The sequence below is a fragment of the Bos grunniens genome, chromosome 8 (genome assembly GCF_055505025.1).
Source record: "Bos grunniens cultivar Pamir isolate PY7600 chromosome 8, Bosgru_T2T1.0, whole genome shotgun sequence".
NCBI lineage: Eukaryota > Metazoa > Chordata > Mammalia > Artiodactyla > Bovidae > Bos > Bos grunniens.
In genome coordinates, this window is record NC_141172.1 from 9,516,311 (window position 1) to 9,538,502 (window position 22,192).

The 22,192-nt window shown below is 41.7% G+C and overlaps 1 protein-coding gene across 8 annotated transcripts in view; it reads left to right on the top strand.

Moving 5' to 3' along the window:
- The window catches only part of CCDC25 (coiled-coil domain containing 25), a 33,219-nt gene extending 11,231 nt beyond the window's left edge, over positions 1–21,988 (top strand). For 2 of the 8 annotated variants that reach the window (XM_086414869.1, XM_086414872.1), the window contains exons 4-10: positions 208–258; positions 759–810; positions 6,592–6,667; positions 10,871–10,974; positions 11,166–11,368; positions 14,790–14,835; positions 18,773–21,988. In XM_086414869.1, the coding sequence (XP_086270995.1) occupies positions 208–258; positions 759–810; positions 6,592–6,667; positions 10,871–10,974; positions 11,166–11,368; positions 14,790–14,835; positions 18,773–18,802 (562 nt within the window). In that variant the 3' untranslated portion in view covers positions 18,803–21,988. Of the gene's footprint in view, positions 1–207; positions 259–758; positions 811–6,591; positions 6,668–10,870; positions 10,975–11,165; positions 11,369–14,789; positions 14,836–16,994; positions 17,185–18,772 lie in introns of those variants that run through there. The other 6 variants (XM_086414873.1, XM_086414874.1, XM_086414866.1 and 3 more) reach the window with 5 other exon arrangements.
- The last annotated feature ends 204 nt before the right edge of the window (positions 21,989–22,192 follow it).

The following is a 22,192-nucleotide window of genomic DNA, read 5'->3' on the forward strand; positions in this document are numbered from 1 at the left end:
TGTTAGATGTAAGGCTAAGTGAATTGGGTTTTGGAGTTTTTTTAGTTTTGTTTTTTCTTTTAAAATTAATTTTTACTGGAGTATAGTTGCTGGATGAATTGCTAGTCTGACCCCTAAAGGGTCCATTTACTGCTTCAGTCCTTACTTGACTCTTCTGTCTCTGATTGACATCCTCTTTGGATTGTTTTGCCATTGCTTGAAACTCAGGATGTCCCAAACCAGACCTGTCATCTTTCCCAGCTGGCTCCCTCTGCAGCTGTAAGATGTGTCTGTCAGTGGTCCTGCAGCTTTCCCAGGCTTGCAGCCCTGGAGTCTTGATGACTTCTTTCATTCCCTTCTCTTCCCTCCTCAAATTCCTTTCCCATGTTTGTATACATCCCATGCTTCAGCCTGGGACCCTCCAAATCTCAGTTCATCAGTGAATCCTTGGGTCACTGATAGCTCTTTCTCACTTGGTCACTGATAGCTCCTTCTCACCTGAAAAATCACACTTCCTGGGCATTTAATGTTCGTCACCTCCTGTACTCATTTTGGCACTTAGTCTTGCACAGCTGCAGAACTCTCCATGTTTTTCTCACCTCTCCTGGTTGAAAGTGAGCCCTTCGGAGGTGGTTGGCTGTGTTTTCTGCTCACCATGGTGCTCAGCATGCAGTAGGCAACTGAATTCACATTTTTGGCCTGGAGTGCTTTCAACACAGGTGGCATGAGGAGATGGGTGTCTTGTACCTCTTGCTAAAAGTGGTTTTCATTCTTTGTAGGTTTCATGTGGACAAACTCTCTTCGGCTCATGTGTACCTTCGATTGCATAAGGTAACTGGATTTAAACGTGGATTCAAAATTTTTTTCTTTAGTGATAAGCATCCTGTCTTGTCCTCTGTCCTTTTTTTTTTTTGAAAATAAATTGCTTAGAGTAATAAATATGTACAAAAGTCTACAAATTAGCTGATGAAGAGATGTCTTCCCCTCACCTAGGAAATCACTAAGGGCAAATCTGGTAACTTGAGGTTTGGAAGGGGAGCACAGCACACGTTTTCCAGCTAGAAGCACTGTCTCGTCCCGCCAGCTGAGGTGTGCTGTGTGTCACCTCTGCTCTCTCCCTGTCATTTCAGTTGACACTCCCGGACTTCCTGTCTTCTTCTGGGGAGATCACATTGTGGTTCCTCTTTCTCAGACTGGTGATTCTCCTGTCTCACCAAGGGCACATGTACCTGTTACCCGGGGCTTCTTCAGGAGGTTTAAAACAGCATTATCATAGTAAAGGGAAAAGATTCCATGTTCTCTAGTCACATAAAACTGTTTTTCTAATCTGTCTTTATATCCATGTATTTTGTATAGTTGAATCATAAGGTATAGATAATTGTTATGTGGAGTTGGTGATGGACAGGGAGGCCTGGCATGCTGTGATTCATGGGGTCACAAAGAGTCAGACACGACTGAGTGACTGAACTAAACTGAACTGATATTTATTTTGGGATGATTTTAGATTTATAGAAAAGTCGCAGAGGTAGTACGAGTTCCTGTACACGCCATGCCCAGTTTTCCCCACTGCTAACATCTTACATTACCATGGTAGGTTTGTCAGAACTATGGAGCCACGGGTGCAGCACTGGTCACTAACCTCTGGGCTCTGCTTCGATTTCTACAGTTTTTCCATTAACGTGCTTTTTCTGTTCCAGTATCTGGTCCAGGATCCCACACTGCATTTTAGTTGTCGCATCTGCCTAGTCTCTGGTCTGTGACAGCTTCTTACTCTTTCTCTTTTTGTCATGACCTTGACAGTTTGAGAAATACCGCTCAGGTAGTTTATGGAATGGCACTCAGTATGGGTTTTTCTCATGACTAGACTGGAGTTACGGGTTTAGGGAAAAAGTAGCACAGAGGTGGAGCGCTCTTATCCCATCATGTCAGGGGTATGTCTATTCACAGGACTTAGCACTAATGTTGTTAACCTTGGTCTTCTGGCCAGGGTAATGGTTGCCGGGTTTTTCCACCAGAGAGTTGTATTTCTCCCCATTTTCATACTTCATTATTTGGAAGCAAGCCATAAGTCCATCCTGTACTCAAGCAGGGAGAGGATAGAACTAAGTCCCACGTCCTAGAGTAGGGAGTATTTGCATGTATTGTTTGGAATTCTTCTGTAAAGATTCGTCTCTTCTCCCGCATGTATTTAATGTATTCATTTACTTATATCAGTATGGACTGTGGCATTTTATGGCTAAAATCGTCCCTGCTTTTTGACTCTTCCACCTCAGCTCCTGTGTTCCTCTGACATGCTCCTGTCGTTTTGGTTTTAGAGTCCTTCCTTACTTTCTGACTTTCCTAGATGCTCCAGGCTCATTATTTTCCCTGCTCCAGCCCTAGAATCAGCCATTTCTCCAAAGAACCTTGGTTCCTTTTATTGAGAAATGGTATTTAGAAACCAAGACCTGGACTCTGGGAGTGCTCATTGCTACTGGAGTGTCATTGCTTCTAGGCCCTCTCATGTGACAGAGCTAGGAAATATGTGTATATATATATATTAATGGCAACCCACTCCAGTGTTCTTGCCTGGAGAATCCCAGGGACGGGGGAGCCTGGTGGGTTGCCGTCTATGGGGTTGCACAGAGTCGGACATGACTGAAGCGACTTAGCAGCAGCATATATATTAACCCATGTTAGTAATTTGTGTAAATAATTGTTTCTGTACCTACAGTAAGCGAAACATGAGCTCCTACTGATGTCTCTGGTGAATCCATTACTGTGGGGGCCTTTCTCACCTTCCTTCCTTGCTCATCTGTTATTACTTCATTCTTAGACAATGGGAAAGGAGACCTGGCTCCCACCATCATTTGCTTATTTGAATCCAGTCTATGTGGAAGTGGTTTCAGATTTGGTGACCTGTATACCCATAAGAAACAACTTTGTCAACTAGAGTACAGTGTTTATGTGCAATTATTTTTGGTTCTGCCTTACAGTTTCCATTCAAAATGCTGTTTTTCAAAGTTACTTGTAAGCTGCTTTCTCTGCGATGCCTTGCAGTGACATTTTTTGTGCACTTAGATTCTCTCGTCTCAGTCTGCATTCCTCCTTGGCATCCCCTCGTTGATTGTATTACGTGACCATGTTATTTTTATATTTATTGTTTTGACTGGCTGCTTCGAGTTGACAGTATGCCACAGTTAATTTGAAAGCTCCCTGTCAGAATATAAGTTGTTTACAGCATTCAGTATTATGAAACCCCAACAAGAAATGTTTTTTATGAACTATTTCCTTTTCTTCTTTTGATTTTTTTTAAGCGTATTATTGGGTCAAAAGATATAAACATTTTAGTAACTCCTTTTATGCCAGATTTCCCTTTGAAAATATTGTGCTTATTTAAAATGCTACCTGATATGTATAGGTTTTCCAAAAACGTTTTGGGGTTTTATAACTTAAGAGCAACCTTTTGACTATTTTTAATTTAAAAAAAAATGATTTCATTATGCTGATAATATTTACTTCTCAGTGTACTAACAAGATAAAACATGCTACCCCACCTTTACTTATTCTGCTTGTGTTTTTGAGAACTGTATTGTAAAAAAGAAAAAAAAAAAGTTTGTGAACTCTGTGCTGGAACAAAATTCTGAATTTTCCTAGGCAACTTCTTGCCATTCTGAAACTATTTTAAGTTTAGAGAAAATAAAGAATGGTGTTCCCAACTTTCCTTTTGGTTCAGATTAAGTTTTTTCCTTTGGATTCTGCTGTGTCAGAAAATGGAAATAATGGTGATAGTCCCAAGTTCACCTTACCACCAGTTAGTACTTGTCTGAACAGGAGTTCCATTTCATTTTCTTTTGGAATCCCTTAACTGTGCTCAATAAAAATCTGTGCTCCTAAAGGAACTTCTGCCTGGTTGATGTCCTGCAGTAAAGGCCATCAGTTCAGTTCAGTTGCTCAGTCATGTCCGACTCTTTGCGACCCCATGGACTGCAGCATGCCAGGCCTCCCTGTCCATCACCAACTCCCGGAGTGTACTCAAACTCATGTCCATTGAGTTGGTGATGCCATCCAACCATCTCATCCTCTGTCATCCCCTTCTCCTCCTGCCTTCAGTCTTTCCCAGCATCAGGGTCTGAGTTTCTGCTTCAGCATCAGTCCTTCCAATGAACATTCAGAACTGATTTCTTTCAGGATGGACTGGTTGGATCTCCTTGCAGTCCAAGGGACTCTCAAGAGTTTTCTCCAACACCACAGTTCAAAAGCATCAATTCTTCAGTGCTCAGCTTTCTTTATAGTCCAGCTCTCACATCCATACATGACTACTGGAAAAAGTAAAGGTTGTAGCCCTTTGTATTAATTAGTAGGTACCAAGTAAGCGTTGGAGATGCAGTGAGACTAAATAATTCAGAACCTAGACTCTGGAGTTGGACTGCTGGCTTCAAATCCTGGCTGTGCTCATACCAGCTGTGCACCTCTGAGCAAGTTATTCAGCTGTGCCAGTTTCCTCTGTAAAAGGGAGCTCACAGCCCCTGACTCACTGGGTCATTGTAAGGATTAAATGAGCTAGCATGACTGAAGTTTTGTGGTTTTTTTTTTTTTTTTTTTTTTTTGCTGCACCGTGCAAGATCTTAGTTCCCTGATCAGGGATTGAACCCTTGCTCCCTGCATTCAGAGCTCAGAGTCTTAACCACTGGACCACCAGGGAGGTCCCAACTAAAACATTTCTAATAGTGCCTGGCACTTGCTTAGTGCTATGTGTGTTTCTTCTTCTTTTTTTTTTGTCAATTTCAGGTGAATTCAACCCAGGCTTTAAAGCTTATGGATATTCGTCAAGTGTTTGGCTTTTTTTCTACACTTCTTTGATTTTTTGAAAACCTATAGAAAAGTCTCACTTATCAAGAGGTTTCTTATCTCATTAACACAGATGGCACAAAGCCTACAGTCAAAATTCTGGCCTTTACCTTAGACTCCCCATGCGTTTTGTTTACTCTGACTTAATGCATAATACTAAGCCAAATGATTTTATTTTATTTGGTCTGCTCATATTATTAGAAATAGCAAAACAAGAAGAGGGGATTGCTTCAGGAATAGCAATAGCTTTAGGTAGTAAGAAGGACCATTGGTACATAACCTGATATTAAGGGCCAAGATAACATTTCCACAAAAACTCCATAAGCACCGTACTCTGGGGCCAGTTGTTAGAGCATGACTTTAATCCTGGGTTCATCCCTCAGCTCTGACATTCACAAGACATGGAGGATCTTGGCCCAGTTACTGAACCTCACTAAGCTTCATTTTTTCATTGGTAAGGTGAGCATAATAATACTATCCATTTCATATGTCTGTTTACTTAGTGCTCCTACCATTCAAAGAGTGAATATTCCTAAAGCGGTTCCTAATTTGTTCTTTATTATTCATTTGATGTGTTTAGTATAGGGTCAGTCAGCGTCTGTGAATGTTAGAAGCCCCTGACGGCATCACCATCACTATATTGTAGCCTAGTGTAGTGGTTGATATTCATGATGATGACATTGTGTTAATCAAGTTGGTAAATTCAGAATCCTGTATTTAAGTGAATAAGTCTATTCACAGGATGAGATAGGGTTTAAGTAGTTACACTTAAATCACTTATTTTTTAGTCAAAATTTAGGTGTTTGAGAGATTCCCATTTTGAAACATTAAGGGGAAAAAAAAATAGAACAAACTTAATTTTTCAAATAGTTAGGTAGATAAAACATTTCACACCTGGACAGAAGTGCTTCTGTAATCCCATGCCTAACAGCCAGTGCTGAGCTGATTTCCACTAGCTCTTGCCTCTGACATATTTTTGTTCTTTTGGAATGGTTTTGCTATTCAGCTTTGACTTTGATACTGTATCTGTAAAGTGAATGAATCGATATTTTTTTCTCCCTTACGGTGGAAGGTTATATGTAACACACCAGGAGCTTGGTTCCTGACTAAAGCTGAGGGTAGATGACCTACCAGATGATTTGAGACCCAAAACTGTAAGATGCCTCATGTGTGTGTGTGTGTTTTAGTCTCTCAGTCATGTCTGACTCTTTGTGACTCCATGGACTGTAGTGCGCCAGGCTCCTCTGCCAATGGGATTCTTCAGGCAAGAATACTGGAGTGGGTTGCTATTCTCTTCTCCAGGGATCTTCCCAACCCAGGGATTGAACCCAGGTCTTCTGGATTGCAGGCAGGTTCTTTACTGTCTGAGCCATTGGGGAAGCCCTTGAGAGGGATGTCTCTTGAAAGGGAGGTTTTAGGGACCTCAGCTAAGAAATCTTCCCATTCCAAAAACAGACACCACTTTTCCACAAGGTTTCTAAAATTATGAATGAGAAGAAAGAAGGAAAAAATTACTCAGACATAAAAACGCTTAATATTTTGGTGGTTTTATTTTCATACCCTGTTTTTTATTTACCTATTAAGTATTAGTATTTTCCATATTACTGCCTTTTCTTAAACATTTCCATAATTGACTTTATTTTTCAGTGTCTTGAAATACAGTTGAAGATCCCCTTGCTTTTAGTAAAATTGTGCCTAGTAAGGTAGCAAAGCCCTATAAAAGTGCTCCATTATTGCTCAGAAACAAGGTGGTGGGCCATTTGGTTTATTTTTGTGTTTCAGGGAGAGAAAATAGAAGATATTCCAAAGGAGGTGCTGATGGACTGTGCCCATCTTGTGAAGGCCAATAGCATTCAAGGTCAGTTTTCCTAGGGGTGTTTTCAGAACTCACACCACTTTGTGTCTGAAATGGATTACATCATAGAGAACATGTTACTGACTTTGGCTTGAGTCTGGAGAATAACATGTATATAATATGCCTTTCCCCTGTTTTGTTGTTTAAGATGGCAATCTCGCTACCTGTCAGAAAACTGAAGACTAATCTCATGGCCCATTTCAAGTCTTTTTTTTTTTTTTTTACCCTGTTTTCTTTCCCTTGAATAGAAACTTGTCTAGACTTGCCTACCCTTAAGATTATTTGTGAAAAGACTTTTGGAAATTAGGTTATATTAAAAGCCAGGCGACAGATGTGTCTCAGGTCTTTATTTGTAATGTTGTTGGATATCTTTATTTTCATTATTTGTTACTGTTTTCTTGGCCAAAAAGTTCTTTGGAGGTTTTCCATAAGGTGTTATAGAAAAATCCAAATGAACTTTTGACCAACCCAATACATTCTAGAATTCAAGTCTCCCATTTGCTCTTTCCTACTTTTTCTTTCTTCTCTCCTTACAGACTTTTTTCTCCCTATGAATTTTACAGATATCAAATACACTGATCTTGTCGTCTCCCAGAGAATTTTAAATAACTGGTCTGGGGTGATAGAATCAGTATTTTTATAGTGCTCTCCAGATGTTTCCAATGTGCAAAGAGTGTTGGGACAATCCGCATCTGTGTTTTAAGTAGGACCTGTAATACTGGGCTTGGTGCCTGTTGGGTTCTACTGTACAGGATTTAATTTTTCAATGGTCACTGTAGGTCAAGAAGGGCAATTAATGGAGTGGAGGTGGCAGTTATAAAGGAGTGTAGGGAGATGGTGTTCTCCTGAGAATGATTGAGCTGATGGACTAGATTTTAGTTGTAGGACATGGACCTAGATAGGGTTGAGGTAAGTTTGGGTTCCTTTGAAGTTGAGGGCCGATCCAGAGGGAGGAGAAAAAATATGGTTTACATAGAAGATAAGCATGGGGCAGACACAGAGCTGACAGCAGGTCGCAGAGGTCGGTGATTACTGGAAAAGAGCTGGAAATGAGCCCCTCTCATACCTTTTAGCCTGCGGATCTCACGCAGGCAGCTTTCCTGGGTCAGGGGCCTAGCCAAAGAAACCGGAAATCTTGTCCCACTCATTTTCAGCTCCATAAATCATTAAATTGTAATTCATTTTAGGACATTCCATTTTTATGAGTAGAATCAAGTTGCTAAGATTTCCAGGTAAGATCTCTGGTTACTGAAATAAAAATAATAAAAATTGAGACTGTCATCATCCTCTTGCCTTGTGTGTTCCAACCTCTTTCACGTATTCTTGTCCCCTTCCCACGCCTCTGGCTGGCAGAGGCAACTTTGTTAAAGGAGCCTTGGCCTTGTTATTCTTGGCCCAGCCTCTTTCTCCTTAATCCCTTTGTAGTTTACTAGTTCTAGGGAAAACAGAAAAGAGAAGTCATTGAATCACTGAATCGTTAGCCTCTCCTTTTCAGCCTTCCACAGGGATGGCTCACTTAGCAGAGGAAGGAGCTGAGCCCAGGCATCTCACTATCAGGAGTTAATAGCAGAGGATGCTGAGGAGTGAAGAAGATTGTCTTTGCTGTGGGATTTGCTGAGTGCACTCCATCTGTGTCACTTTGTCCTAAAAATATTTTCCTCCCTGGCTGACCACCTCCCATGCTCTTTGTCCTCATGGAATCTGGTCAGCCTCTTCTTTATTCACTTTATAATCTCTTGCCAGATTATACTGTCTGAAAGCCTGGACACTTTCCATGACACCCTACACCTTGTCCATACAGTTAAATCCAGACTTCCTACGCTGGCATTTAAGCATCTCAGATCTGACCACAGACTCTGTTTCCCTTCGTATATTTCACACTCCAGCCAAAGCAAATATCTGCTGTTTTCCTACCTTGTGCCTTTGCTTCTATTGTTCCCTCTGCCCTCAATGTTATACTCCTGCTCAGTCATCACATGTCTGGATCCAAGCTAAGGCTGAGGGTTGACACAGTAGTTATAATAGTAAGATCTGCTACTACTGCTGCTGCTTAAGTCTCTTCAGTCGTGTCTGACTCTGTGCGACCCCATAGACAGCAGCCCACTGGGCTCCCCCGTCCCTGGGATTCTCCAGGCAAGAACACTGGAGTGGGTTGCCATTTCCTTCTCCAATACATGAAAGTGAAAAGTGAAAGTGAAAAGTGAAAGTGAAAAGTGAAAGTGAAGTCGCTCAGTTGTGTCCGACTCTTAGTGACCCCATGGATTGCAGCCTACCAGGCTTCTCCATCTGTAGGATTTTCCAGGCAAGAGTACTGGAGTGGGGTACCATTGCCTTCTCCAGTAAGAGCTGCTAACATTGACTGTTAATTACATGCCTGGCACTGTGCCAGAAACATCACACATTATTCATTTGTCAACTCTACTGAATTAAGAACGTTATTTTCATTTTATAGATGAGGAAGCCAAGATTAAACCAATTAAGAAATAAGGAACTTAACCTCTCCTGTGGAATCTTTCCCTTTTTCCATCTTTGAGTGACCTCTGCCCTCCCTGAACTGCCTTAGCGCTTTACCTGTATCTTTCCATATCACTTGACAACGTCTCATTTTACTTGAACTTATTTATCTGACTCAACAGAAATGAGTTCGAGCAAACTCCAGGAGATAGTGAAGGACAGGGAAACCTGGAGTGCTACCCTTCATGGAGTTGCAAAGAGTCGGACGCAACTTAGTGACTTAACAAAAAAAAAAAATGTATTTATCTGTCCTCTTTTAATCTTAGAGGACAGCATCCATTGTCTGAGCCATGTTTCTGTCTCCCACAGTGCCTTGCATGTGGAGATTTTTTTAGACTTAATTTTGAAGAAAATTTCAAACCTGCAGAAAAGTTGTAAGAAAAATACAGCTCTCATCTGCCTTTCATTTAGAGTCAAGAATTTTTCCATATTTGTTTGCTCTTTCCCTATGATATACTCAATGGTTTTTTGTTCTTTTTTTTTAGCTGAACCATTTGAAAGAAAATCACAGCCATCACGACCATTCAGTGTGTCCTAAGGACACTGCCTAAAGTAACTGTGTTACAGTGTTAAAGTCAGGAAATGTAATGTGGGGAGAATACCGTTACCCACTTCTGTCACTTTATAGTATCTCTTTTTCCTCACCCAGGATCCTGTATTCTATTCACTTGGCATGTCTCTCTGGTCGCCTTTAATCTGGACACTTCTTTGTTTTCAGGACTTTGACACTTTTAGAGTGGAGGCCACTTTGGCCTCCTGATGCTTCCTGTTCAGTAGGATCAAATTTTCTGGCAGGAATACTATGCAAGTGAAGCCTCCTGCATTACAGTCAGGAGGCACCTGCTGCCAGTTTGCCTTGTTTTTGGTGATGTTAACATTGATCATTTAAATAGGGCTGTGTTCCCCAGATTTGCCCAGTGTATGTGGTCATTGAATATAAACACTGACATGTATCACCATCAGATTCAGAAGGACCTCCGGGAGCACTGGACCAGTGATTAAACTGGGATTCTTAGAGCTGCCTGGGAGGCGGTTGGCGTGGAGGGGCGCATGAAGTGGGGGCGGTGAGGGCACAGGAGGCGTGAACAGGGCTCCTGCCACCCCTTTTATCCAGAGCATCTTTGCTTTGACTACTTTGACATGTTTTCTTTGGTGAAAGACGTTCCACTGCTAAAAGAAACAAACAACAGGAACGCTACTAAACGAGTCCAGCCTCCTCATATTTCAGACAAGATTCCAGGAGCCATGGGGACTTGCCCAAAGTGAACCAGCTGGTTTGTGGTATGCCGGGTAGGATTCTGTCTCCTGAGTTCCTTTATCTTGCTGCTTAATCTTCATTAGGTCAAGGGCTCCTTTGAGAATCTGAGAAAACCTGTTTGGTCCTTTTCTCTTTAAAAACACATACAGTAAATGTTGTTCAACTTTAGAAAGCCTCAGAGTCCCTGAAGCTGATCTCTAGACCCCTGCTTTCCATTGGAATACTTTAGCTTGAATTATTTGTGGCCTTGACCATTTGTCTTTGTAGGGGGCTTCTTTTTTAAAAAGACAAAATATTTTGTGGTTTGAAACACTCCGTGGCCTGTTCATTCTCAGCCTTTTCCCCTGTCGGATTATGGTGACTTAATCATGGGTGTGGGCACGCGTTGCTCAGCGTCCCCCTGCCCGCATGCTGAGGACAGTCTCTCTCGGCAGGCTGCAAGATGAACAATGTGAACGTGGTGTACACCCCGTGGTCAAACCTGAAGAAGACGGCCGACATGGACGTGGGCCAGATTGGCTTTCACAGGCAGAAGGATGTGAGTGTGCTGACACCGGAAGCGGTGGCGCCCTCGTGCTGAGGGGCGTCTGTCTCTGCTGTCCAGGGCTCTGCATGTCTGTTTCCTAAAGGGAGTCCACTTGGGTGGCAGAGGAAAGCTTCTGCCCTATTCTGAGGGGGAGGAGAGAGCCATAAAGATTAAGTATCTTTTTTCCTACATCTCCCTCAAAGGTGAAAATTGTGACAGTAGAGAAGAAAGTGAATGAGATCCTGAACCGATTAGAAAAGACCAAAATGGAGCGGTTCCCAGACCTAGAGGCAGAGAAGGAATGCAGAGACCATGAGGAGAGAAATGAGAAGAAAGCCCAGATTCAGGAAATGAAAAGGAGAGAAAAGGAAGAGATGAAAAAGAAGAGGGAGATGGACGAACTTAGGTATGCTGGAGCTAAGACACTCACATTGACCTTGGACAAGTTCTCACTGCTGACTTAATTGGGAATTAACCCTTAGGAATGAATGGTAGATTTAATTTGTGATACATGTACCAAAAAAGTTACTGATTCCTTTGGGAAGGGTATAGGATCAACATGAGCTGTCTTGCCCTGTCCTGACCCAGTTTCCTTGGAATACTCTGGATTATTAGCAAGATTGTTCAGCCAGAATGGAGGTATTATGATCAAGCACTGGTATTATCGACATGCACATGTCCCTGTTGGGAGTTCTGCTAAAAATAGGTCGCATGGTCTTATTTATAATACCGTATTCAAGTGGAGAAATCTGGAAGTGTTACCCCAAGTTATAGCCTGCCAGCATGAGACAGACTATTGCAGAGACTTAAACATTCAGTTTGATGTAGAATTGTGAGTCTCTCTTGTGTTGTGAACGAAAGAACAATTAGCAACACCATCGGTTTAAAAAATGTGTGGAATTTTGAGTGATGCATGATTTAGACTATTCTTTTTGTTTTCAATGTGCGTTGGAAAATTGAAAACATACCTTTTTGTGCGTTTTACAAATCTACCATAATTTTGTTTAGAAACATAATACTGTATGTTAGAAATATGAAAAAAAGTGAAAGTGTTAGTAGCTCAGTTGTTTCCGACTCTTTGCCACCCCATGGACTGCAGGGACCCCATGGAGAATCCAAGCAAAAATGCTGGAGTGGGTTGCCATTCCTTTCTCCAGGGGATCTTCCCAACCCAGGGATCAAACCTGAGTCTCCTGCATTGCAGGCGGATTCTTTACCATCTGAATGACCAGGGAAGCTCCCTTGATAATGTCACTTAATTTACTTAGAATATTTAATAAGAAAGGTTAGCTAACATGTTTGGATACTTGTCATCTTCCCAATACTATATTGTGCTTTACTGCATTATCTCATTTAATCCTAACAATAGTCATGTGAGGCAGATATTTTTTATCATCTGCATTTTGTAGAAGAGGAAAATGAGAGACTGAGTAACTCACCCAGAGACATGCAGCTCATCTCAGTCTGCTTCTCAGTCTCACACACACTGTTTCCACTCTCTTCTGCCCTCTCTTCAGTCTGTTTCAGAGTTTTAGTGAAACTCCAACAACAAGCTCTAAGCTCAGATTTGTTTTATAACCTGTCAGTGCTAGAATCACTTTAATTTCTGTCTTTGACTCTTTGACCCAAGAGATCCAATGCTATGCCTACAAAATCTTTTCATTCTAAAGCCCTTCACTTGCCTTTCTGACATGGCAAATACCATTAAATTTCACCAACAGTGGATTCATTTATTTGGACCATCTGCTAAGAAACGTCTGCTGTGATAGCTGAAGAAATTGATGTTTTAATCTTTGGGGAATTCTACAGATAAAGTGAGAAGACATTCTCACCCTGGACGGTATCTGCAGTGCTTCCAAATGGTTTCAGGGAGGAAGTCCTTCATAGCCTCATATCTTGGTGATGCCCAACTTCTTCCCAATTCTAATGCCATTGTTTAGACTCTAAACTCCCTTTTTCAACTTTCTGAATGAGAATGGCAATCAGATTTTCATTTCTAATTTCTATCAGAATAAAAAAGGATGGAATTGCCATTGTAAAGTCTAGGTTCTTTAAGCTCTAGTCAGGAGTCTATCCATCAGCCTTTAGCTCAGAACAGAGCAAAACCCACGACACAGAAGGCACCAGCTTCCTTCTCAGATGAGAAGAGCAGCAGTCCCTAAAGACAGAACTCCATCTTGTTCTTACAAATACGTGCTTTACCTACCCTGTCCTCAGTGTGCAGAAATTCCAGTAATCTGATACTCTGAGTAGGTCTATGTAAAGATCATTCTTTGAGGTAGTTTTCTTAAAGAAATATTTAGATTGTTGGGAGAACGCCGAACTGTGAAGGTTATACCAGTATATTTTGTTGTTGATCAGTCGGTAAGTCATCTCTCTGTGACCCCATGGACTGCAGCACACCAGGCCTCTCTGTCCATCACCAACTCCTGGAGTTTACTCAAACGCATGTCCATTGAGTCGGTGATGCCATCCAACCATCTCATCCTCTGTTGTCACCTTCTCCTCCTGCCTTCAGTTTTTCCCAGCATCCGGGTCTTTTCCAGTGAGTCGGTTCTTTGCATCAGGTGGCCAAAGTATCAGAGCTTTAGCATCAGTCCTTCTATTAACCATTTTATTCATTTACACAATAATGAAAAATTCCTCTTATTTAGACTCCACATACTAATTCTCACTTACCATCTTGTTCATTAGCTCTTTAGACTAAGTGTGAGCTTTTTGGCTCACACTTGCCCTATAGGTTAACATCTAATGGGATTTTTGTGTAGAGAATCTTTGTGTAGGGTTACCTGTAGAGAGGAAGCCTTGAGTGACATGTTCCTTCCTTACCTGCTGTGCTGTAAGCCACACTTAGAGTAAGGATGTAGCAGAAGAAACGTAGCCTAGGTTCTGAAAGTAGTCGGAGTCTTAGAAGTGACCTTGCTTGGAAAGTGAGAGAAGCAAAACAGCTCCTACTCAATTTCATGTGGATTTTGGAGCGCCCTTAAACAGGTACCTGTGAGTCTCCCAGGGGACACCATCGTTTATTGACACACACTGGAGAGGAGTGTCTGTAGTTCCCCCGCAGTGTGTCCAAGTCAGTTTCATCTCCGTAGTTGGATTCCTGGTCATAGCCTGCTCACCTGCTCTGTTAGAACCTTGCATAACTTAACTTGGCTTTTGTCATACTGTAACAAACTTTTATTAACATTGAAGTCTAGCTCACCATGTAAACATTGAAACTGGAAGGAATAAGCAGCAATCAGAAAAGGAGTCAATAGAGAAGTGTGTGACAGATCAGAAAAGACCAAGGGTAGGACCTCAGTCTATCTAAGGTGGGGATGTTTCAGAGTTGGCAGCTTCAGAGATCAGAGTTGAAGCCCAAGGTTCAAGTGATTGAAGTTAGAAAAGAACAAACCCCAGTGAGATGACAAGTCACAGCTGCTGCTGCTGCTAAGTCACTTCAGTCATGTCCGACTCTGTGTGACCCCATAGACGGCAGCCCACCAGGCTCCCCCATCCCTGGGATCTCCAGGTGAGAACACTGGAGTGGGTTGCCATTTCCTTCTCTGATGCATGAAAGTGAAAAGTGAAAGTGAAGTCGCTCAGTCGTGTCCGACTCTTAGTGACCCCATGAACTGCAGCCTACCAGGCTCCTCCATCCATGGGATTTTCCAGGCAAGAGTACTGGAGTGGGGTGCCATTGTCTTCTCTGCAAGTCACAGCAGAGATGCTCTTTTCTTCAGAAGGCCCTCAGCATTGCTAGATACTTGGTAAATGTTCATGAAATACTTGCCAGCCAGAAAATCTTACTTAAAATGTGTGTGTTTTTTTTTTTTTTCTTCTAGGAGCTATTCATCACTAATGAAAGTTGAGAATATGTCTTCAAATCAGGTACATTCAAGTTATTCACTCTAATTTTGTGCCTTGAAATAACTCACTGAGTTTGTAATGATTGAGTTTCTGGCCAGTGTTGGTTGACATGTTGAGGCTGGCTTGACAATGGTTTGGCAATGATTGAACACTCAGGTGGATTCTATTAGACACTGCCCACCTTCCCTGTGGACTTCATCACGTGTTTGTTTTCAAAAACTTTTTCATTCCCTGTTTCCCTCTTTTCCGGCAGGCATGCCAAAAATGCCTTTATTTATTAATGTTCTATAGTAATGTGACTGCAGATTCTATGTTTTAATTGAGTGAGGACAAAATTATCACCTTCAGTTAAAGTAAATGAAAGATCTTAACTGTAGTCTAAGCACCAACATTGGTTGTCTTCATGTTCCTCAGGACCTAAGATAGAGAAAGATGGTGATCCACATTATAGTGTAGAAGGGGTCTTCTTAGCATCAGCAAGCACATCATTATTTTATTGGAACTGTGGCAGGGACTTACTGTCCACAAGTGCTGTCTTGCCCAAAATTTATTTTGAAGTGGCTGGAAATAGCATAGTTAGGCCATTATTAAACAGTCTGTGCAAAAAAAAATGAAGTTAGACAGGTGTATTTGCTTCTGTGTTGCGTGTTTATAGTATAGCATATGATGCTTTAGATGTGTTGTCCCTTGCACTGGGCACTCTTTGCATGTGGCTATTTAAATTACATTTAATTTGATTTAATTTAAAAACTCAGTGTCTCAGTCACACTAGCCACGTGTGTCTAGTGGCTATGCTATTGGATGGTATAGAAGTAGGTCATTTCCATGACAGAGAAAAATACTGTTAAGCAACACTGCTTTAGATGCTTAGAAATAACAGAACTTAAGTTTCCTTAAAGGTCACCTCACCAAACCCCATATTCAGTGCGTGAATTGTAATTGTAGGATTTTCCACCTTGTTCGTCTGTAAATGTCCTTCTAAAACTTGATGAGAACAGTAGTCTTATTCCTGTCCCTTTGGAGAACTAAAGTTATGGTGCTCCTTTATGAGTCAGAGATGTACCTTTATAATTTATTCGTGAAAAATTCCAGAGTAGTATTAGGTAATTAAATAGAGCCTTGACGTTGAAGTTCTGAGGCTTAAACTGCCATTTACTAATTGGATAAGACTAATAAAGTTACTTAACCTCTCCGAGGGAGTATTCATCAGCAGTAAAGAGAGACATTATCTCATGAGGCTGTTGTAGAATTTAAAGAAGGTCATGTGTGTGAAAGTTCCTCCTTGACTTAGACAACTCTATGAATATAAACAGTCATTATTATTTCTTATCCATATAGTCCTTAGTTGTTATTTATCCACGGAGCATCAGTATCAAGAGATGAAGTGTATTTAATCCCTTCTGGAAACTACTCTGAGAAACAGTTTAACAGTTGAGCAGAAGTTGTTAACATAACCCAGGTCTGATGTCTTTGCTATGGTTGTTGTTGCTATTGAAGTTTTCTGTTATTTAGAGACAACTTCCCAGCAGAAATCTGGCATGTATATTGTGTATGACCTTAGCCATTTTCATTATGGATTTTCAAAGTTTGGATGTTGTTTTGGAATTAAGAAACACATATACACACACAAATATACATCTTTGTATAGACACTACCCGATGAGTGACATGTTAAAAGTTCCAGGATTAGAAAGTCAGGTTTGTAGACCAAAGGATTACTAATCTTCCTGCCTTTCCTCTCCCTCCGTCACTCCTGCTGCTATTCCCATGCCGGAACCAGGTTCAGATTTCAGAGGAAGTTTTGTGCTGGGTGTTTCTGTTCTCTCACAGTGCAAGGACTCGCGTAGCTCTTCCTCCTTCAAAAAAATGGACTTTCATTCTCCTTGTAACCATCTTCTGTTAAAGGGACGCAAACATTTTTGAATCCACAGCTTGGTCAGTTGATTTTCAGCCAAAGACTGGTGTTTACCTAAGACACAACTTAATTTTTAACTTAGCTTACACAAGTTCATCAGGAAAAATATTAAGTCTTCCACCCTGAGGTTAGTTTTAATTTTGAGTTTTTGCTCTCCTGTTTAGAATAATTTTCTTCCATCTATCATTTCTTTCTAATTTCTAAATTTGATATCAGGAACCATGGACCGTTTCTTGTGACATTTTATTTGCTTATCACTTTTTAAGTGGATGACGAGAAACCTGTTTTGCTCCACTGAAAAGCATGTTGACTCTTGTTTAGTCACTAAATTGTGTCTGACTCCTTTGTGACCCCATGGACTGTAGCCCACCAGGCTCCTCTGCCTATGGGATTTCCCAGGTAAGAATGCTGGAGTAGGTAGCCATTCCCTTCTCCAGGGAATCTTCCCCCAAAATATTTTGACTCTTAAAGGGAATCTAAAATACAGAAATTGTCCAAGTCAAGTCTCAGATTGCAGCTATATATTTAAAAGTTACTGTAATCCCCAAAAAACACAGATCCCCTGACACATGGGAACTCCACAGATCTAACTCATAGGTTTTATTGGGAGTAATTCACTTTGATTGGCACCAAGCCACATTATCTTAGTGAGTTTTGGAGACACAAACATCCTCAGATCATCCTTGGATTTCAAGCTGACCTTCGAAGATATAGGATGACTCTTTCAACATCTCTGATACTATTATTTCAGTGTAGAACTCTTGGGCAGTCAGAGTTCGTGTGCGTGGATAGACTATAAACAGTAGTTTGCATTTTGTATAATTATCCAAGGCATTTTCACTGTGGCCTGAATTCCTTGTGCTAATTGAAGCGGGCACAGAGAAGCCTGCTGAATGGAAATCAAGCCAGACTTCCCAGAAACCACTGTTTTCTACCTTTTCCCCTGTTTCCCTGCCCATCTTTAACACAAGCTATTAAGGAGAAAAGCATGTTGCGTACCTGTAAACCTAAGTCCTCTCCCTCTCTATCAAGGCAGGTATAAAGCATGGGAAAGAGAGAGAAGCCAAAACAATGTTGTGTTCAGGTTACGACATTTTCACGCAAATGTACCAGAACTCACAGTATTAATGAATGTTGGCGTCCAGAGCAGTTGTCTTAGGGTATGCAGTAGCTCAGAAAGCAACTTCACAGTGAAAGTCGCTCAGCTGTGTCCAACTCTTTGCAATGCTCTGGACTTGACGGAGCTGTCAGGCTCCTCTGTCCATGGAATTCCCCAGGCGAGAATACTGGAGTGGGTTGCCATTCCGTTCTCCAAGGTATCTTCCCGACTCAGGGATCGAACCCGGGCCTCCTGTGTTAATTGCAGGCAGATTCTTTCCTGTCTGAGCCGCCAGGAAAGCCCAGAAAGGAGCTCCGGGGTTCGCTTTTGTGCTTGGTCTCCAGGGCTTGTCTATACACAATAAAATCAGTCCTTACACAGGTACCACTGCCATGTGAGGATTTTTTAACAAAAACTTGGCAAGCCAGCTAACTTGGTAACTAGCCTGTAGCTTCTGGATGACTGTTTCCATTTAAAAAAAAAGAGAGATGCCACCTTGTGAAATAACAAATACATGATACCCTGAGGCCCAAAATAATGGAATTTAGATGAAACATATTTTTGCATATTTATAGCTTTGTTGACATTAAAACATCGAGGCAGTATTTGTTTTGTTTCATATTGTGGCCTGTTTGTTGAAGGAGTCATGTTTTCTGCACCCTATAGTAAGTCATTGGGCCTCACTTCACAGTCTGGAACTCATTGGTCTCTCATTGCCGGGCAATCCAGGCCATGTAGTGATGACACCTTAGAGAACACAGCTGCTCTTGTCGCTGTTCTAAACAACTAACAATTTAAGATAGAGAAGAAATGATTGAATTTAATTATTTTTAATTGAATTCTATAGTTCATCATAAGGAAGCTTGTTACTTAATACTCTACAGTTTTTAAATTGAATTACTTATTTTGAAGGCTTTTATGGTTTCACTGTTTTGTCTCTTACAGGATGGCAATGATTCAGACGAATTCATGTGAATGGAGGAAAGGACCTTTTAAAGATGTGAATTTGGGGCAGTGTGCAGAAGTTTTCATCTATGTTCTGAGTCATAAAAAAACAACCAACCAAAATTCTGCCTTCAAAATATTCTACAAATATTACCAACTTTGGAGTTTAAAAAAAGTGTTCCCTTTTTTGCTGTCAGCAAAGGATCAGATGAGTGTATATGTGTATATAAATGTGTATACAGTATAGTTGGACTTCAGTAGAGCATATCATTTTAGGAAAGTGAAAATATTTTTGCCAGAACATGCCTTGGAACCTCACGAAAGTTGGCCGCCCCTGTTCTTGGAATAGACTCTAGAACGAACCATCTCTGGAAAGTATTTCTATTACTGCGGTCTGTCCTGAAAACAGATGTCTTGAAAAGCTCCTCATATTCTTAAAATAGTCTCAGTTCTGTTAAGAAGAACGTATTGATGAGCAATATAAGTGAATGTTCCTCTCACCCCTGACTTCCTGGTTAAGGAAAAAAAAAAGATATGGGTTTTGAAAGTGATAGTGATATTTTCAGAAGATAACTGGCTTCCCTGGTCATGTCCCATTGTGCCATCCGAGTTTGTTAATGGATCTGCCCTCATCTCTCAGCTTCTCCAAGCTTCCACCTGCTATATCCTTCCTTTTCCCATTGAGAGCCTCCACCCAGGCACCATCAGACTTAAGAAAAAGAATAGTCGATGTTAATCAGATTTGGGCCTTATGGCAGTTTTTACCTGAGCCCCAAGTTGTATAGTACAGCTTCCGGCTCCAAAGTCATTTCTCAGCATTGAGGGAAGAAACAGGAAGGAGTGCTCTGTGAATTCCTTTGAAGATGTAGGTTACCTGGTTTCTGTCTTGGGATGTAGCATAAAGCCCAAGTCTACTTGGCAGTTACGGTTTAGAAAGACTAAAGCATGTCACTTGCCAGCCGAGTAGTTTGTTATTTACTTTGAAATAATATTTATTTTGAGTGGTAATCCCGGAGCTCAGATTCCTCAGTTGTAGACTCAGTAACTTAATAGGTAACAGTCCTGCTCATCTGAACCACCTGTCTTCCAGGGTGACTCTGAATAGAAGAGAGATCTCTGTGACAACCTGTAAAGCAACCGCTATGGAAAGAGACAAAACAATGAAAAGGAAAGACACAAAGTCTGTGGGTCAGAAGGCAGAGAGGTTCACACTTTAACCCCACCCAGAAGTCTTCAGCTCTGTTCCAACCCAGCAAAAGCGCCTCCTCCAACAGATACTCTACCTGTAATAGTGGAATAGAAACAAGACTTATTTCTGTTTATCCCAAGTTGGTGTGTGGGGTTGAACTGGAAAACGTCTTGGGCCAAATTCTGAGAGGGTGCAGAAGATGAACGCATAGATTAGTGATTATCTCTGTATATATGTCTCATGACAGCCTGGAACTCTGTGAGTTGGAAATGTAACAATAAAGACTCATTTTTATTTGGGAGGACAGTAATCTATAACTTCTTAGAATTTGCTCATTAGTTCCCTCCCCAAGCTGGTTCTTAGGGTAATCAGGCTGTGAAACCCTTCTCTGTCACGTGGGCTTAATCTGACAGGTTCTCCAGGGGTGATCTTCCTCCTTCACTGACAGATGTGTCTGTCCCAGATGCCCGTGGGGGCCAGAGTGGACGACCTTTCTCAGGCACCTTCTTGATTCAGTGTAAATCAGCAACTGTGCTTCTTCAATCAGATAGCCCTCCCACCTGGTGACTGTAAATGAAGTGCTGCAGCTGTCTAGAGTGGGGAGACTGCCTCTGGCATTGCCTGTGTAACCTCATCTCTCTGCCCCATGTTACAGCATATACAGGAAGAACTTTGGAAGAATACATCTATTTTTACTGTAGTGTGAGAGATCCTGGGGTCCACATGGTAAACTCTTAGCTGACACTGGTTTCAAATCCCTGGCCCTCGACCCTTTCTAGCTGCTCTTTGCTGATTGCCCCTCTTCCCCCTCTTTCTGTGCGATGGGCAGGGTTTTTGACCAGCTCCCATGGCCCCAGAGGAAGCATCCTCTTTTTCTTCTGAGAACATTGGCTCAGTGCCAACAGGTCAAACTGTTGGCATTGAAGTCATCTCATTTCTGGCTATTGGCATGTTCCCTCAGCTTTTTATAGGAAAATTCCAGACTGTTGGCATTTCTGTAAGCTGTGCCCTTGATCAAATCACACACCGTGAGCATTTCTCTTTTCCACTCCGCCTCCAGTCTCCCTGCTCCGATCTGTGTGCAGGTGAGGGTCACATGATTATTTACTTAACAAACTGTCGTATTCCTGTAGCTTGAGAAGTTATTTCTTATCCACCTTTTTTGACCTGGAGTCACAATCTTTTGGGCAAGGGAAGTTTGTCACAGTGCATGGGATAGAACAGACTTTAGGGAGTTGACCAAAATAGGGAAGGTTTTGACCTTTGCAAAGTAGGCGCTCAGCTGTGGTGGATCCCCTTCAGTATCTGTTTTTGTTGCTGTGCTGTGTTGAACATTGTCTAAAGCCCAGATTTTGGTGAACCTTTGAACTGTTCCTTCCACTTGGGAAGGAAGGTGTGAGCCACACATGTAGCAAGATTAGAGAGGGAAGTAGGTTCTGGCCTCTTTTTTAAGACCAAAGCTGTTCCTCCCACATTTGTATCCATCAGAGACAGAAAGCTCTCGTCTTCCAGGCTGGATCAGGTTATGGGAAAAACTGAGCAGGATGGAGAAATGGAAAACACGTTCCAATTTTTGCTGACCTGTGGTCTTGAAAGCCTGCTTTTCTCTGTTTGATTTGAAGGACAGTGTTGTGAATAATAAATCCCACACTCAGAATGATCACAGTAGAGTGAGTGGGCAGCATCTTGATTCTGAAGTAGGCTGGGAAACAGTCCAGCTGTACTCAGCACTGTAAAATTAGAAACTTCAGTTCCAAGCTAAATGTCCATCTCGACCCATCTAACTCCAGGGAGTGTGTAAGAGCTGGGAAATGAGGACAGCACATCCGGTGCCCCAGCAGGCCACCGTTCAGGGTGGGCTTCATGAGAGCCCTTTCCTGCCTGGTGCACGGGGGCCCAGCACAGGGCAAGTGACTTGTGTGCATCATGTCATTTCATGTTGAGTATGAACGATGCCACCCATGTATGCGTCGTGTTCTGGATGAATGACATGTAAAATAGAATAAAAGCTTATAGTTTGAGAAGAACCAAGTGTGCGTGTGGGCTTTCACTTTCCTTTCCTCCATGACGCAGTCTCATTGATGGGCTGTGTGTACTTTAGACAAGTAGGAAGAAGGAGGTTCTTGGCTACATGGGATGATGCCCTTCGAACAGTCAGTTTTGCTCTTTAGCAGGAAGAAGAGAACAACGTAGAGCAAAGGGGAGATGCCCAGGGATTTCAGGAAGAGAAC